The sequence below is a fragment of the Plodia interpunctella genome, chromosome 5, assembly GCF_027563975.2.
Source record: "Plodia interpunctella isolate USDA-ARS_2022_Savannah chromosome 5, ilPloInte3.2, whole genome shotgun sequence".
NCBI lineage: Eukaryota > Metazoa > Arthropoda > Insecta > Lepidoptera > Pyralidae > Plodia > Plodia interpunctella.
The window spans coordinates 9,502,831-9,518,347 of NC_071298.1; the positions used below are offsets into that span (position 1 = coordinate 9,502,831).

At 35.7% G+C, this 15,517-nt stretch overlaps 2 protein-coding genes across 2 annotated transcripts in view; one reads left to right on the forward strand and one right to left on the reverse strand.

The window, feature by feature from the left end:
* fzr (fizzy-related) overlaps positions 1–8,998 on the forward strand; it is a 34,480-nt gene extending 25,482 nt beyond the window's left edge. Inside the window, exons 3-10 of the mRNA XM_053745535.1 lie at positions 2,301–2,411; positions 2,829–2,951; positions 3,775–3,909; positions 4,666–4,780; positions 5,710–5,831; positions 6,147–6,315; positions 7,024–7,133; positions 7,568–8,998. Coding sequence (XP_053601510.1) covers positions 2,301–2,411; positions 2,829–2,951; positions 3,775–3,909; positions 4,666–4,780; positions 5,710–5,831; positions 6,147–6,315; positions 7,024–7,133; positions 7,568–7,744 — 1,062 coding nt within the window. The 3' untranslated portion in view covers positions 7,745–8,998. The remainder of the gene's footprint in view (positions 1–2,300; positions 2,412–2,828; positions 2,952–3,774; positions 3,910–4,665; positions 4,781–5,709; positions 5,832–6,146; positions 6,316–7,023; positions 7,134–7,567) is intronic.
* Positions 8,999–12,596: 3,598 nt separating this feature from the next.
* On the reverse strand, positions 12,597–15,255 carry LOC128670113 (uncharacterized). Its single transcript, XM_053745506.1, has 5 exons — positions 15,130–15,255; positions 14,419–14,815; positions 13,816–13,917; positions 13,150–13,279; positions 12,597–13,029 (listed from the first exon to the last, which is right to left on the reverse strand). Exons 2-5 carry the CDS (start codon positions 14,796–14,798, stop codon positions 12,655–12,657), a joined length of 987 nt encoding a protein of 328 aa, XP_053601481.1. The 5' UTR covers positions 14,799–14,815; positions 15,130–15,255; the 3' UTR covers positions 12,597–12,654.
* Positions 15,256–15,517: the final 262 nt, after the last annotated feature.

Genomic DNA, 15,517 nt, shown 5'->3' on the forward strand with positions numbered 1-15,517 from the left:
GCTCTTTTTCAAAAAAATTAAATATCCAATATATATTATTAAAATTGCAAACGGTTAACTTTAACGAGCTATCTATCAATATTGCACTGTGTAAGTCTAGACGAGTGACATCACCAATAAAAAATATATAAGCGTTTGAAGATCTGTCAATGTTCGTTCACCTGCCTCCAAAACCAGTTGCAGTCAGCTTAAGGCGATGTCCAACTAATTGGTCTATTATTCAACTTTGGAGGCAGACTCGATGACGACTCTTTTGGTTGATCTTAAGTCAATATCTCCTTAAGTGGCACTTGCGAATTAATCATCTTGCACGTGGATGCACTTTCAATCTTATTTCAGCTGTTAGTAGTACTACAGGTTTCATTCATAAATATTTTTAGAGTCTGTTCTGTGTCTAGACTTTTTATTTATCTTATAATTGAAGGCTGTTTTATAAGCAGTTAGCTTTCTTTGTACATACAATTAAACTTATGACTCTTGGGACTGATCTATGTTGTTGTATTTTGCCGTTTTATGTTCATATATTGTGTTGTTTTATATTAATATGACAATAGTAATTCACCGGTTCCAAATTGGGACAAATAACGGTTTCGTATACAGATATCTTGTAGTTTAACATGTAAATCCTCCCTTTATCAGTAATATTTATTGTGAGTGCGCTTAACTTAAACATTCATGTTTATGTCCCTGTTTCTTATGTTTTTCGTTGACGTAGGCGTTACAACCCAATTTGATCCCAGCTGAATTGCAAATGGACGGACAGATGCGTTTCTTTGTTACTCTTTGTAATTTTTTATCGTTCCCAAAGTTACTACCAATAATTTTCACCCACACACCGAATTCTATGTTTGTAACAAATAAAAGGAATATAATCAGAACAATTTTTTTTATATGGTAATGCTACCCACGTCTGAGAACCGTCTGTCTTACTGTATGAAGTTGTTATTCATCTAGATTATTTCTGAGATGCAATAAAAGCGGGTTTATATGCGCAAAATTGTCAAATACTTAAGGGAATTGTGCACTTTTTTTAAAGTTTACTTAGAAACCCGACGTGCGGTCAGTGCGAAAATTCGCGTTAAAATTGTCATCGCAGTGCCATTTTAGATGGTAATAAAGAATTGAATGCACGCTTTATTGCTATATAAATATAATATTCTGTACAAATATTTGCCGGTTGGACACAACAGGTTATAAAAAGAAATATTTGCCTAATGTTCAACGCATTTGAACACAAAATACAAGCTTAGAGTGTTTACATTTTGTGTATCTGTAGGTCTAAGTTTGGAATACGCTTGAAAACTGTCCTAAATGTTTTCGGTGGAGACTGTAAGGACAGTCTCTTAACTAAGGAGTTAAAAATTATATTCTTGCTTTATTTCAACTTCTATTGTTCTTTTCACGCATACGTTCAGCAGTAGCCGACAGCCATCAATTAGAAGTGTTTTAATATCGCTTGTCAATAACACTAATAAGGTGTATAGAAATTGTTGTGATGATTCATTGGAAGACAAGTAAAAAAAAAATCGCTGACAAATCGAGCCACTATCAAACGTACACGTAGGTAACGTTTTTTCAGTTGTGTTTTTACATACGTTTCGCATAAAGGCTTTGGGTAGTCGAACTTTCAAGGATTTTGTTGTTCCGCTTCAGGGCCTTCAAATGTTTTCCTGTGTTGCCACTAGCTAATTTTTCATTATGACATAACGAAATCATAATTTTTAATTGCGTGATTTACTTTATTATGCCTTTATCTCGGCGCGTATTTCTATCAAAGCCACTTTTTGTTGCGTTTTTTACAGAAGCACTTTGTCTAACATGGATTGTTTATAAGATGCGCTTTATGTAAGTTTTTTCTCAACATTTGCAATCAGCGGAATGTTCGCTTCGCCAGTGGAGTGGTGTTAAAATTATTATATTCAATTTGTCAGCGGTTTTTGCTACAACGCAATCTTCTTTATTACTCGCTTAGAATTTATCTGTTTTATTATTATTTGGAAGCATAATGACTCTATGATCATTTATATTCTTTACACCATTCGTATTTTGTTTTATTTCTTAACGAGCTCTTTTAGTGTTTGAAATGTTAGTTCGAGATGTTTGTCCGTTTAAGCACGAAGTCAAATGAAAAGTCTTTGACGTACATCGATTTTTGATGCTCTTTCATGATCTTCCGTTGGAATCTATGTATAAAATACAATCACTTAATTTAGCATCGTTTTCTTTCCGAAATTCTCCATGATCGCATCCAGCATAACTATATTAACTTTGTTTATTTATTTTTATAAACATTTTTTCAGGAGAACATAGACCCGTCGCCATACAGCCTATCGCCCGTCTCCGCCAAATCGCAAAAGCTGCTGCGTTCCCCCCGCAAGGCGACTAGGAAGATATCGCGGATCCCATTCAAGGTAATACGCCTGAAACAGGCTGTTTACATCTACAGTTTTGTATTCATACTACCTCTGTAGCTTAATGGTCATCGTGCTGGACAGGAATCCAGCACGATGACCATTAAGCTACAGAGGACTTAGTGTAGGAACACTAAGTAGCAAGTCAGCACTAAGGTTCGCGGGTTCGATCCCCGTTCAGGTCAACAATTGAAAAATATATTTTTCAGATTCGTTGAGTTAGTGTCCCATAAACAAAATTCTCGATCTTACTTTGGGGCTAATTTAGTCTGTGTGATGTGCATCGATGTACGTCGAAAGTCGAATACGAGTACAGAGAGTATCTGTGTTGAGTCGAAAGACGTCAAAACGACATAGCCATCGGGCCGCAAATTTAATAAGAAATACTGTTTAAGAAATTTAAATATATTTTTTAAGGTTCTTGATGCGCCGGAGTTGCAGGACGACTTCTACTTGAACCTGGTGGACTGGTCCGCGCAGAATGTGCTCAGCGTGGGCCTCGGGAGCTGCGTGTACTTGTGGAGCGCTTGTACTAGCCAGGTGGTTATCGGAATACAAGTTCCACATAGTTATACATTAAAAGTTAAAGAATACTTGTAAAAATATGTTTTGTCACTGTCGCACTTGAAATTTTTAGCTTCGGGTTATGCCTGTGTTTTCATTTTCTAATTCTGGGTTTGGTTGTTTGGTTTGGTCCAAGTATAGTTTTGTGGGCCACTGACGCACAGCCAACCGATCTACTTGCATTTGGGGTCGCGATGCCCGCTGTCAGAGTAACTAAAGTTCTGTCTGACGTCAGCCTTCCTTGGGAATGCTATTGTTGCATATCCGTTTGTCAAGATAGTTCCTTATTCGCCTCGTACAAAATCCAGAGGATGGTCTATATTCTAAGGCGAAACCGCAATGAGAGATATATACAGAGTACTATCTACGGCAAGGCACAATTCAGACGAATTAGCAAGAAATTGAGATCGTTCTTACTTTGCCAAAAAGTTTAGGTATACTGTAGATTAATAGCATGCAGATGAAATATAATGATCATTAGCTCCATTTACAGAGGCACGTATTATTTACGGCGTAAAAAATGAGAGTTAATAATTATTAATTACACTGCTCTGCTTTTAACCGACGCTTGTTCATCAAAAATTTAGAAATCGTGGCGGAAATGTAGAATTGTATTGTGGTATGTGTCTTGTGTCTTATGTTCAGAAACTTCTAATTGAACTGAATTGAAACGATGCTTATTTGGTGAAGAATGATAAAGCAATATCCATTTCATAATTCACAATGCTATCTCAATTGATCTAATGATCGACTGATAGAGAATGTCAATATGTGAAATTAAGTTTTAAATAAATTCCAGGTTACCCGACTCTGCGACCTGTCTTCAGAAGGCAACACAGTCACTTCCGTGGCATGGAGTGAGAGAGGTCACCACGTGGCTGTCGGCACGCAGAAGGGACACATTAGCGTGTGGGACGTCACTGTTAACAAGGAGGTATGTGGTCACCTGCTTTGTGTATATTGTCAAAGATGGGTTACCTTCAGAATGCTGTCAGTTTCGTGGCTTGGAGTGAGAGTGGACACCATGTGGCCGTCGGCACGCAAAAGGGACACATTAGCGTGTGGGACGTCACTGTTAACAAAAAAGAAAATGAAAAAAAAAAAACTTTATTTAATACAATCGACTTATAATTTAACTGAACATGCAATAAAATAATATTTAAGATTCCTATTAGCAAAGACCACTGTATTTGAGCGATCTTCACTAAAAAGAAGTTTCGGTACGTGCATGTGAGTTTAATGCATGTTCCTTACAGTCATACAAGTCAACAAACATAATCTTAATAATGGTTAGAATCGCCTGCCAGACTTGTATATGTGCAACACGATGCAATGTAGGGCAGTGGAAGTGATAAATTGAGCTCTAAGGCCATTCACGTCTGTTTCTATTATGGATGCAGCAGTTATGTCTTATCACATATTAGTAAAGGACCTAGCGAATACACATTCCTATATTTTACGGAATAGTCATTTGCGACACGATGCGATGCGACGCGATACAACAATGGTCGCGTTGTAGATTGTTAAAGCGACTATACTTAGACATGAACAATATCCCTTTTGAGAAAATATGTTTGTTTCGTTGTTTCTGTTCGGTGTTTTGCAATAATGTGGTTAGATACTTAATATATAGGTACTTAATTATCTATATAGGCAAGTACTCCATCCAGTATATTAATTTGGTTCCCAGGTGACGAAGCTCCAAGGCCACATAGCGCGGGTGGGCGCTCTGGCGTGGAACGGCGACATACTCAGTTCCGGCTCACGGGACCGACACATACGGCAGCGGGACACTAGGTGTCCACGTGAGTTGACAACTTGTGTTTACAATTTATCCTAACATAAAAAGAATTTAGATCGGGCTTTTACGCAAAATTCACACATTTAGCACTTCGCAAAACGTACATTTTTCAAAATGTGGACGGCAATTTTTCACACTATTGCTTGGTCGAAAATGTTTACGGCACTAAGGTTTTTTTCTATATATTACGTAATAGTTATCGGCTTCAACGCGTGCATTGATCATTACATACTAGGCATTACATATCCGCTCCTGTCATAACGCACTATTACCTAAGAATATCGTGCCAATGTTTATGTCCACGGTTGATCCGTAACACAATACGTAAGGTAATTCAGTCTCCAAGCATTTTAACAATACTATATAATTCATTACAACGCGAGTGAATTCGTCGCTAGGGGTGTAGTGCGCATGTGCGCGGGTTGTGCTTCTAACACTAAGGTCAAAATGGTGTCTGAAAGCTAACCTTTTAGCGATGACCAAGAAAACTTATAGATAGACTTAACTTAGTGCAATGCCTACTATCGCCCTTCATTCACATCCAGTATAATATAGCACTATGCCTATAATAGCTTCATTGAGTACTACTTTTATTGGCAATGGAATTAGTTGCAGTGGGCCTACTGCTACTAAATACATTACCAATCAAAATAGTACTTTATCGATTGTAACCAAATAGGTTTCCGTATAACTTCCCGGCCCAATCCGTATAATCTCAAATTTTGAACATTACAATGGCCTATTGTAATGTATTGCATAGATTGATAACATTCGTTCATAACCTTCGATGAATCTGAGTCTTAAAAAAATATTTTTATTGCACATCTTCACAGAAGGCACAATAGGTTAGACGCAATGCTAAACAATGTCTACCAGTTCACGTTCTATCAATTCATATTTTCTGTGTGTTAATGTTGTATTTTTTCTTAACAGCTCAACAATCAGGTCGCGTGCTACAAGGGCACAGACAAGAAGTTTGCGGTCTCAAGTGGTCACCAGACGGTCAGTCGCTGGCGTCGGGAGGCAACGACAATAAATTATTCGTTTGGTCTATGGTAAGATTTTTTGATTTCAGCTGTTTTCTGGCTATGTTTCCACGTGCTAAATGTTTCACGTGCAAAACTATATACTATGGTACTATATATATAAAACTATATATATCTCTTTGACGACAATAAAAGCTTGTGACAAAGTTCATAAATTCACCTAATCGCAGGAATGGCTAAGATCTGAAAACGACCAAAACGACGTCTTACAGACTTTCTTTGTCCAAAATATATAAGGTAGCAAAACAACTGGTTATCTAAATTGTGGTGTTTTATATTACTATATACTATTTACGATTCTAAACGGACGCTGACTGGTTTTAGCACTCGACGTCGCCCGTGCAGACGTACTCGGCGCACGTGGCCGCGGTGAAGGCGATCGCGTGGTCGCCGCACCAGCACGGGCTGCTGGCGTCGGGCGGCGGCACGGCCGACCGCTGCATACGCTTCTGGAACACCCTCACTTCGCAGCCGATGCAGTGTGTCGACACGGGTGAGTTAATATTCGAGTTCTGGTGAATTTCACGAGCGTTTTGATCTCCGCCCCGGGCTCTCATTAGTGTTTATTAAATTGTAATGTACACTGTAATCGGTTTAATTAACCTATTTTGTAAATAAGTAATATAAAAAGTTAATAATTAAAATGTTAATTTTATGATTAAAAAAAAAATATTTATTAAAAAAAATGTGGCACACGAATGAAACGCTACACGCCGCGTTCAAACGCTCGTGAAATTCACCCGTTCAGATTTCGCATATTGTTTTTTTAAGGCGCTTTGTCTATGCACACTAGCGCCGTCTCGCGTTTTTCTCAATTTCTTTTATCACTTAGCGAAAAATGAGAAAATGTTGCACCAAGTTTCATCACTCTAGATAGAAATTTTAGTAGAAAGGTATTATACTATACTAGACTATTATTACATTCATGACGGATTCACACATGACGGATCATCAAACTATTGTATTACATTAAACAATGTAGTCACAGTTGTCACATAAAACAAACGCTGTATTCACCAAAATCCGTTTAGTCAACTGTGACCATATTGTATTATAGAAAACTATAATATTTTCTAGTTGTATTATTAAACAAATGTGGTATAATTTTTTAAAATACTTCTTGCCGGCAAATGCCCTCGCGTTAGCCTACATTGAAAAATACATTGAACTATATAGAAAATATATTGTGTATCTGTTTCAGGATCTCAAGTGTGCAATCTGGCATGGTCGAAGCATTCCAGCGAGCTGGTTTCCACACACGGCTATTCTCAGAATCAGATCTTAGTATGGAAATATCCTTCGTTGACTCAAGTGAGAATTTTTTCTTTTTGGTTTTATAATTAAAAACAAAAACGCATTGATAATCGTGGTCAAAAGCATATAGCTATAGTTGTTTAAGTGTGAAGTATATTATTTGATGTCATAAGAGAGAAAGAAATTATTAGTATTACTAAATTCTGCGGCACAGACTATTCTAGGATTGGTTTATATTGACTAAACTGAGATGTGCACAGACTTTTCTGGGATTTGCACACACTATTTTGACGTGGCCATAGACTTCTGGGGTGGGCACAGTCTATTCTGGGGTGGGCACAGATTATTCTGGGGTGGGCACAGACTTTTCTGGGATTTGGATAGACTATTTTGAGTTGGTCACAAGACTATTCTGACGTGTGCATAGATATTCCTGGGGTGGGCGAAAACTATTCAGCGGTGGGCGTAAAATTGAATTGTAATCTTTCTAGGTGGCGAAACTAACAGGTCACTCGTACAGAGTGCTGTACCTGGCGCTGTCGCCGGACGGCGAGGCGATCGTGACGGGCGCCGGCGACGAGACGCTGCGCTTCTGGAACGTGTTCTCCAAGACGCCCTCCCACAGGGAGAACAAGAGTGTTCTCAACCTCTACACTGCGCTCAGATAAACTATACTGAACAGTGATAGTGATAGTGATAATGTTATACCGTTGTTTTGGTATTTGTTTATATGTGCATGACGTGTCTTTTTGTTCTGTGGCTTTAGCACGAGTTTTTGCGAGTTATTGTGTCGCTGTCGTCAAAAATTATGTGGAGAATTGCATGTGAAAGGTGCTATTAATTTTCCACATAAATTTTGACCGTATTATACTCATATAAACTCGTGTTAAGCCACTAGGACACTAGTGTCCCAAAGATATGTGTCAATAAAATACAAGGTTATTAAATAATGTCATTGTTTCACATATTTTTCAAGTACCTAAACAAGGTGTAAGTGGTGACATGAAAGTGATGACTTTATCTATATTTCTAGTTATTTATTGGTTCCTTAAAATGTGCCCCATCAGATTTTAGTTTATTTATGATCCCATATTGGGATATACGGAATAGTTTATATTATGATCATTTGAATGTATAAATAACGCTTGTTTTCTACTGTTTCATTGTTAGTCGTGGTGACAGAGTAGAAAACTAAAGTTTTATAAAATAATGTGTCTCTTTGCTGGTATAATTTTTGATATTTTACTTCACGTTTTGACAGCTCCTTGGAATTAGGGAACTGGCAAGATGTGACATATTGTTGGACAAGTAACTATATATAAACTTGTAAAATTCGGCGATTGTGAAAATATAAAACATAAGGAAAAATAGGATCATCAAACATAATATTTTTTTGGAATATTGCAAAAAATGATTTATTATTTAGTCACCCTGATATTTATATAAAAGCACATATAAACACAAATAATACAATTTCAGAGTGTGCTTTTAATCTGAAGAATATTTGGTTTTTATATTTATTTTCTAACTAAAGTAACATGTCTAAGAGTCACATTATTTACAGACCTTTCTGTAATATGTTTTCATACACACTGTATGTATTTTTCTAAAACATGTACATAAGTTTGTGTATAAATTTACGTTGTATATATAAGAATTTAATAATAGTTTGTTTGACGTTTGGAAAGCACTTTAGTTTTGATGATATTTTCCATTTTGAAATTAATTTTCATACGTCAGACCATGTTGATTAACTAAAACATTTTTTTTTGTATAATTAATATAGTTTTTTTTTATGTTTCAGCAATATTAGTGTAACTAATCTCAGCTGAGAGGAATATTTTTGTTTTTATTTTTCTCAAATGTTTTTAAAGTGACACTAGTCAGTTCCGGATTCAGTAGTTTTGGTAGATTATTTTCTACCATTCTAATGAATGGTAACTGCTAATGCAGTGCAGGTGTAAGTATTTTAAGTTATTTTCCTTGCTTTTATTGAATATAAATTAAGTAGATTTTCTATAGTATTAAAAAAAATTGCGGTGTTAAAGTTTGCCTAACATTTTTAGTGTGGAAAGTTTTGGATTGGTTTCGGTTTTAGTCATATAGGATAACGAATCACTGAAAGCAAGGAAATTGGTGTCTGATAAATCGTGTACAATTTGTAAATTATATTAGTGTTTGTATATTATGCTAGTAGAGCTACAAAGAATATGTTTATGGATATATCTCTGAGACATAAATTGTATAATCAAACCAAAGATCAAACTGCATTTATTTTAAAATGAAACAAGTACGTAATAAGTTCAGATTCATTTAGTTATGATTTATTTTAACATTTTAGTGTTCGGCATCATCATCTATCTGTATCTTGATAAATTATCTGTAGCCATCATATGTTTAGTTGTAAAAAATCTATTAAAGAAAGATCTCTACTAGGTTCTAGACAAAAGCCTTAATTTCCCATAAAATACTGTTTCGCGACATTATTTTATGTTGTATTATATATATTTATTTATTTATATAATATATATATTCAGAAAATATCACAGCTCAATCTCACAGGAAGTCAAACTATAGTCTAGAAAATAGCTTTCTATGTTTATTTATTTTGTTTTAACATTTCAAAGAGGACCGACATATATATCAATGAGTTACAAGAAGTTAATTATAGGTTCCGGCTGGTAGTGGCACAACTTAGACGACTTAGATTAGATTTAGATTAGTAATCAGATTATTTACACTATTACTCGCACACAGAAGAAAAGTATTACTTCGATAATTTGTATCTTGTATCATATGGAATCTGAATAAACGCACAAGATCTAAAATTTTTATAAGGCACTATAAAGTAAATAAGGGAAGTAAGGGAATGTTATATGTTATATTATGAGGTAAACCTAAACATATTCTGGCGTAATGTGTCGTGTGCAATTTAGGCGAAGTAACATAGATATATCTAATATTTATGTTTGACTGATTTGTGACGATTTAATGTATTGTGGCTATTCTCGCAGATTGTTAGATTTATTTAATTAATGGTTGGCTTTTCAACAATTCTATTAAATTCTTAAACATCTCACATGCACTAATCTACATTGACCTTTAGCTTTGACAAAATGTCGAACTTAGCGTTGTTGTACACAAGTTAAAGTTAACGTCAAAGTTGACTGGTGTAAATGTGGACACATTAGAATCAATCAACGAATTATGTGACATTGAGAGAGATGGGATTTCTTTGGGCATTTTAGAAAAAAATGGGTATAAATTGGGCGTAAACCCAACCTATCAACATTAGCGTTGCGCAAGCGGCCATTTTATTTTACGAGCAACAAAAGAATGCAAGCTATTCTATCCATTATGTCCGTCTCCATCTTTCACAAGGTTTGTGAATAAGACAGCTTGAATATGCTTAATTCGTGACGCGTACGGAGTAAATGCAGCACACGCTCTTTTATACCATTCATAGAAGTCCACAACGCTTAGTGTTATTATACCTAAGAACGCTATGTTGCAAATAGAGGCGGATTTGCAGTCTTGGCCGCCCTAGGCCACTGAATTTGCTTTTCTGCCAATTTACGATTGGCCGTTAATAACCTGGGCCTTGACCAAATCCGCCACGGATTGGAAAGCCAACTCAAAACTTAAAATTTCGAAGCCATTGGATAGCTATAAAGGCCCGTGCACACCGAATCCACATATGTAGCACGTACACATGCCCGTGTATACGGGAGTTAAAATTCCATACACGCGTGCTGCATACGCCTCCGGTATCCACGGGCCTAGAATTTAATCAGTCTCGTTCACTATAGTTTTTTTTGTTGCATGGGCTAAGGTCAAAAATATAAGTTAACGACGTGGAAATTTTATTTTGCACTTTCTTAGTATTTGAATCATTGTCATTAATCGTTTGAGAGTTAAGACTCAAGATCATGTCTCGTAATTTATCTTTAAATTTAATAAATCGTATGGAATATGAAATGCAAACCTTTTGATAAGTCAAGGTCTTTTATAACAATACAAAAATTGAAGAAATCACGATTCAAACTAAGACAATGTAAAATTTATCCAAGTCAGTCCATAGGACTATAAAATTTGATTTAAAATTAAACGATGATCTCAGAAATGTTTCACAGCTGATCTAGCCCCTGCACTATGGCAATGGTAAATTTAAAACATAGAAAAAATTAAATAAGTAGAAAATAAAAAATAAAATTTGGTGTTGAAATTGTAAAAGGGCTTTCGTTTTTCATTAGTTCTTTAAAATCGTTTTAGTCTATGCTATGCTCTTTCGGAATATTGTCAAATATTGAGGACTTTTAATGTCATTTCCTTTTGCCATAATTTATATTCTTTTTACAAAACTGTGAGACATAGTGAAACAAATAGCTTTCTCGCGTCGCTTGTACCAATATGTATCGCCGTCACACTCTAGCACCTATTGTGAGAAAGAGATGGGAATATATTTTCGTATAAACAATTACGATTTCATACTTATTTACAATACGCATACGCAATTATTTAGAAATATATATGTAATGACACAAGGGAATAAATAATTTTCAAAATTTTTGACAGTATTCCAATGGGGCTAAGTAATTTTTTCTATGATTCTTCTACATTTTTTTTCACTCCTTTCCTGGACACTGGCCTTATTATATGCTAAGATAGAATATTTATTTTAAAATGTAAAGAGATAATATATGAAACTGCACTTTTGTTAATATAATGTAAACAACTAAAATAGATAGTTCGATGTATGCCTCCTCTTTAACATTGTATTGTACTAATAAATATAATTGTATGAGGTGTGGTGTACTTTAAGATTAAACATGTGTGATGTATTAAATCTATGGTTTCATTTAACTTAACTTAATTTTTCCTCATATCTTAACAATTTTGGGGTACGTAATATTTTTTGATGATAAGAATATAGTAACTATTGATTTCGTTTAGTGATACGCTTTTGTTATATGGAATTTTCATGCGTAGACGCGTACGCTACAATCATTTTATCTATGGCTACAACACAACCCAGCCATAATTGCATATTTTATGCAATTATGGCTGGTCACCCACACTGCTATGCATTTGGTTTAATTATCACTTTTACAGGTTTATTTTGAAGGACGGTAATGACGGCGTACAATATGCTCGAAAATTCACTGTGGTCACAGATGAACATTAAGTATGTAATGTTCTTGTATCTATATATATTTATAAAGTTTTTGATTGTATGTCTACACCATTACACCGAGCCACCGAAGGCGAAACGAATGTGTTTTATCTCTTTTCAGCGTATTGTAAAATTACAAAAAAAATTTCCACTGACTAGCCTTCATTAGCTCTAATGGTCTGTGGCTCTGTGTAAGTATTGCATGCAATCTATTTACATCAAACGTACGAATATTCATTATGTCTTCATTAGCGGTCCATAAATGTCTGGCCAGGGGCTGGACAGCCAAAGTGGAGATACAAAGAGCAGTCGCTTGGTGTATACTTTAAAAATAATAATAATGAACATGTATTTTCCAAACTTTATTATCAGAAATTGCTCAAAACACATACGATAAACCGGATTTTATCCAATCAGGATAGGATACCTGTGTTTTAGCGTTACATGATTCACGTTTTCAGAACTATCGTCATACGTCAGCCGTGGTAACTTTGATTCCAAGGGCAACTCACAGGTGTAACTATTTGACATTAACTTCAGGACACGCGCAGATTTAACCGTAAGAACGTATAACGCCTGATCTTTTTCACCATTCAGCAGGTAGGCTACTTCGTCGTAACTGTTGATTGCTTTCTGCAGTGATATTGAAGCTAGATAGGTCCTGGCGAAGCTGCCGAGTGCTCGAATCAGCTCTTGTTGTCGGAGTAGCAGCGGTGATGACGGGCATTTGTAATCTGTTTGTTTACACGGTAACAGTTTTCTTTGTATCAACGTGCGTGCCTGTTAATAAATAAATATTAAATACTACAGTGGCAGTTCGTTAAAATGCAATCTATTTGGAAGTAGATTAACTATGTAGGCAATAACTAGTTTCAAATAATACGCCAACAATCAACTTACATTTGCGATTGATTTCTTTATTTTCTCGAGCAGGTCTAACAGTGTGTTGGTTGTCTCTGCCGGGTTAGCATAAGCTTGTAGGAGGTTCGATGCGACGGTACCTCGGTATGACTTCACGTACTCAATAGTCCTGTAAAAGTAATAAAAAAAAGACAAATCGTACAGTAGATAAATAAAAGAAGATACCTAGATTAAACACATTAATTAAATTTGACGACCTCGGTGGCGCAGTGGTTGCCTCTGAACCGAGAAGTCCTGGGTTCGATCCCCGGTCGGGTCATGATGGAAAATGATCTTTTTCTGATTGGCCCGAGTCTTGGATGTTTACCTATACATATATGTATTTGTTATAAAAAATATAGTATCGTTGAGTATCCTATAACACAAGTCTCGAACTTACTTTGGGGCTAGCTCAATCTGTGTGATTTGTTCTGATATATTTATTTATTTTATGATATACTTAAAGTTTTAATTCGCAGACAAGCCCCACGATGTCGATGGTGATTGAGGCCTCCAAGAAAAGAATATAGCTTTCGCAAATAGTGCGTAACGCATCTGTGACCTGTACGGGTTGCTAGTGTCCATGCTTTTTATGCACATAACACACCCATTTTAGGCACATAATTTATCTATTATGCTATAAAATGATTTATTCTTCGAACATACGAGCAAGTTTCCAGGAGTTTAGCGGCCAGGCCCAGCACAGAGGACATCACAGCCGCTGTGTGCGTGCTCCTGTCTTTCAAAGTCGTCCTCTGGCCACGTCGCCTGTGAACAAACTGATGTCCAGATCTTGCCCAGTTAAGCGACTAAGCCCTAACTCAAACCATCATTTCAGATCATTTTAGATTTGTTTGTACGTCCGGGAGGAGCATAAACTGTCTCTGGCTGTGAATCATAAATATTAATATCATAAGATTTTTTTGTAAGGGCCTATTTTTCTTACTAAATACTTTAAAAGGATACATATTGTGTACGTTGTATTTAGCTAAATAAATAAACAAAGTTAGTGAAGATAGTCAAGTACATATTCTATGACAATGTAACATTTTTGTGTTGCGTTTTTCAGAGGACGTAAATTTATTTTATCCTCATAGTTGTCAGTTCAGGTTTTGTTGCTAAGCCTTGTTCCATGATAACCATCTTGAAAAATGGATGCCTCGCGTTTAGTTGTTAAAAAATTTACATCAGTATTTAATTGTGTATCCGAATTCCTTTCTGAATAAAAAGGTATTTCCCGTAAACGTATGAAATTATAGTAACAAATACCTTGTTAATATGTTTTTGATCTTCCGCTCAACGATTTCCCACAACGTTAAACTCTGCCTTAGATTTAAGTGCGATGGTTCTGCTTCAGCTTCTTGATCCTGATCATCTGATCCATGATGCTCCGAGTCCAAGCCATCTTCTATATCATAAAGGCTTCTTAGATTATGAGAATATGGTTTCTCACTGTGGTCTGATTCAATAGACCAGTCTTTTGGTAACGAATGCTTGTTCCAATTTAATAGACTCAATAAAAAAGGGAATACTCCTTTTTTAGATAACGGATCATCGTCAGCGTATTCATCGGAGGTAGTTTCTGAATCTAAAAGACTGTGCGCCAAAGACGTTACGACCATAAGTGCTAACAGCGTTAGCCTAATCATAGTTGGAACATAGATGTCTGAAATTTAATTTTAAATAATTTAATGTAAGTTGGTCGTAACTTACTTTTGTTTTTATACTAGCCTTTGCTCGAGGTTTCGCCCGCGTTGATTTCACAAGGGAACGGTACTTTTTCAAGGTTGAAATAAGGTAAGGTCTCCTTATTAAGCGAAATTTCAAATACTTAGACAAGTTTTCAGCAATAGATAGTGTGATTCCTTAGAAAGGTTTAGGTCCTACAATTTAATAAGAGCATGTGTGACATATTTAACCATTAAAATGTATAGTGTTGTTTTACTATTCCACAGAGAGGCAGAAATTTTTTGTACTTACCTAATTAAAAAAACCAACGCTTTTGGTAATTTTAATTACCCTCACACTTAACAAAAGTGGTCTTTGATAAGAAATAATTTGCTATTTAATGGTAGGTACTTTATTACCTGCCTGGTTAAAACCAATTTGTAATAAAATAGGTATTGCAGGTGTCTCAAACACTTCGTGCGTTTTAGTTGATTATTTTTCACCACCGACGACACAATAAGAAGAGTTATAAGTTTAACGTGTCTGTGTATCTGTATGTCTATCCGTGGCATCATAGTTTTTTAAAGGTATTTTTTTCGAGAGTGTTGGATAATGTGTGTCGAGCCGTTTGGAAATCGTCTGCTATTTTCTAGTAGATCAATGTGCACGTGTTTTGAAGGCCCACTTGCAGATCTGATGA

Coding starts and splice junctions, on each gene's coding strand:
- LOC128670113 (XM_053745506.1), bottom strand. CDS start 14,798: ATGATTAGGCTAACGCTGTTAGCACTTATGGTCGTAACGTCTTTGGCG. Junction 13,280..13,815: donor AAACTCCTGGAAACTTGCTC/GTATGTTCGAAG, acceptor TTACTTTTACAG/GACTATTGAGTACGTGAAGT. Junction 13,030..13,149: donor TAAAGAAATCAATCGCAAAT/GTAAGTTGATTG, acceptor ATTTATTAACAG/GCACGCACGTTGATACAAAG.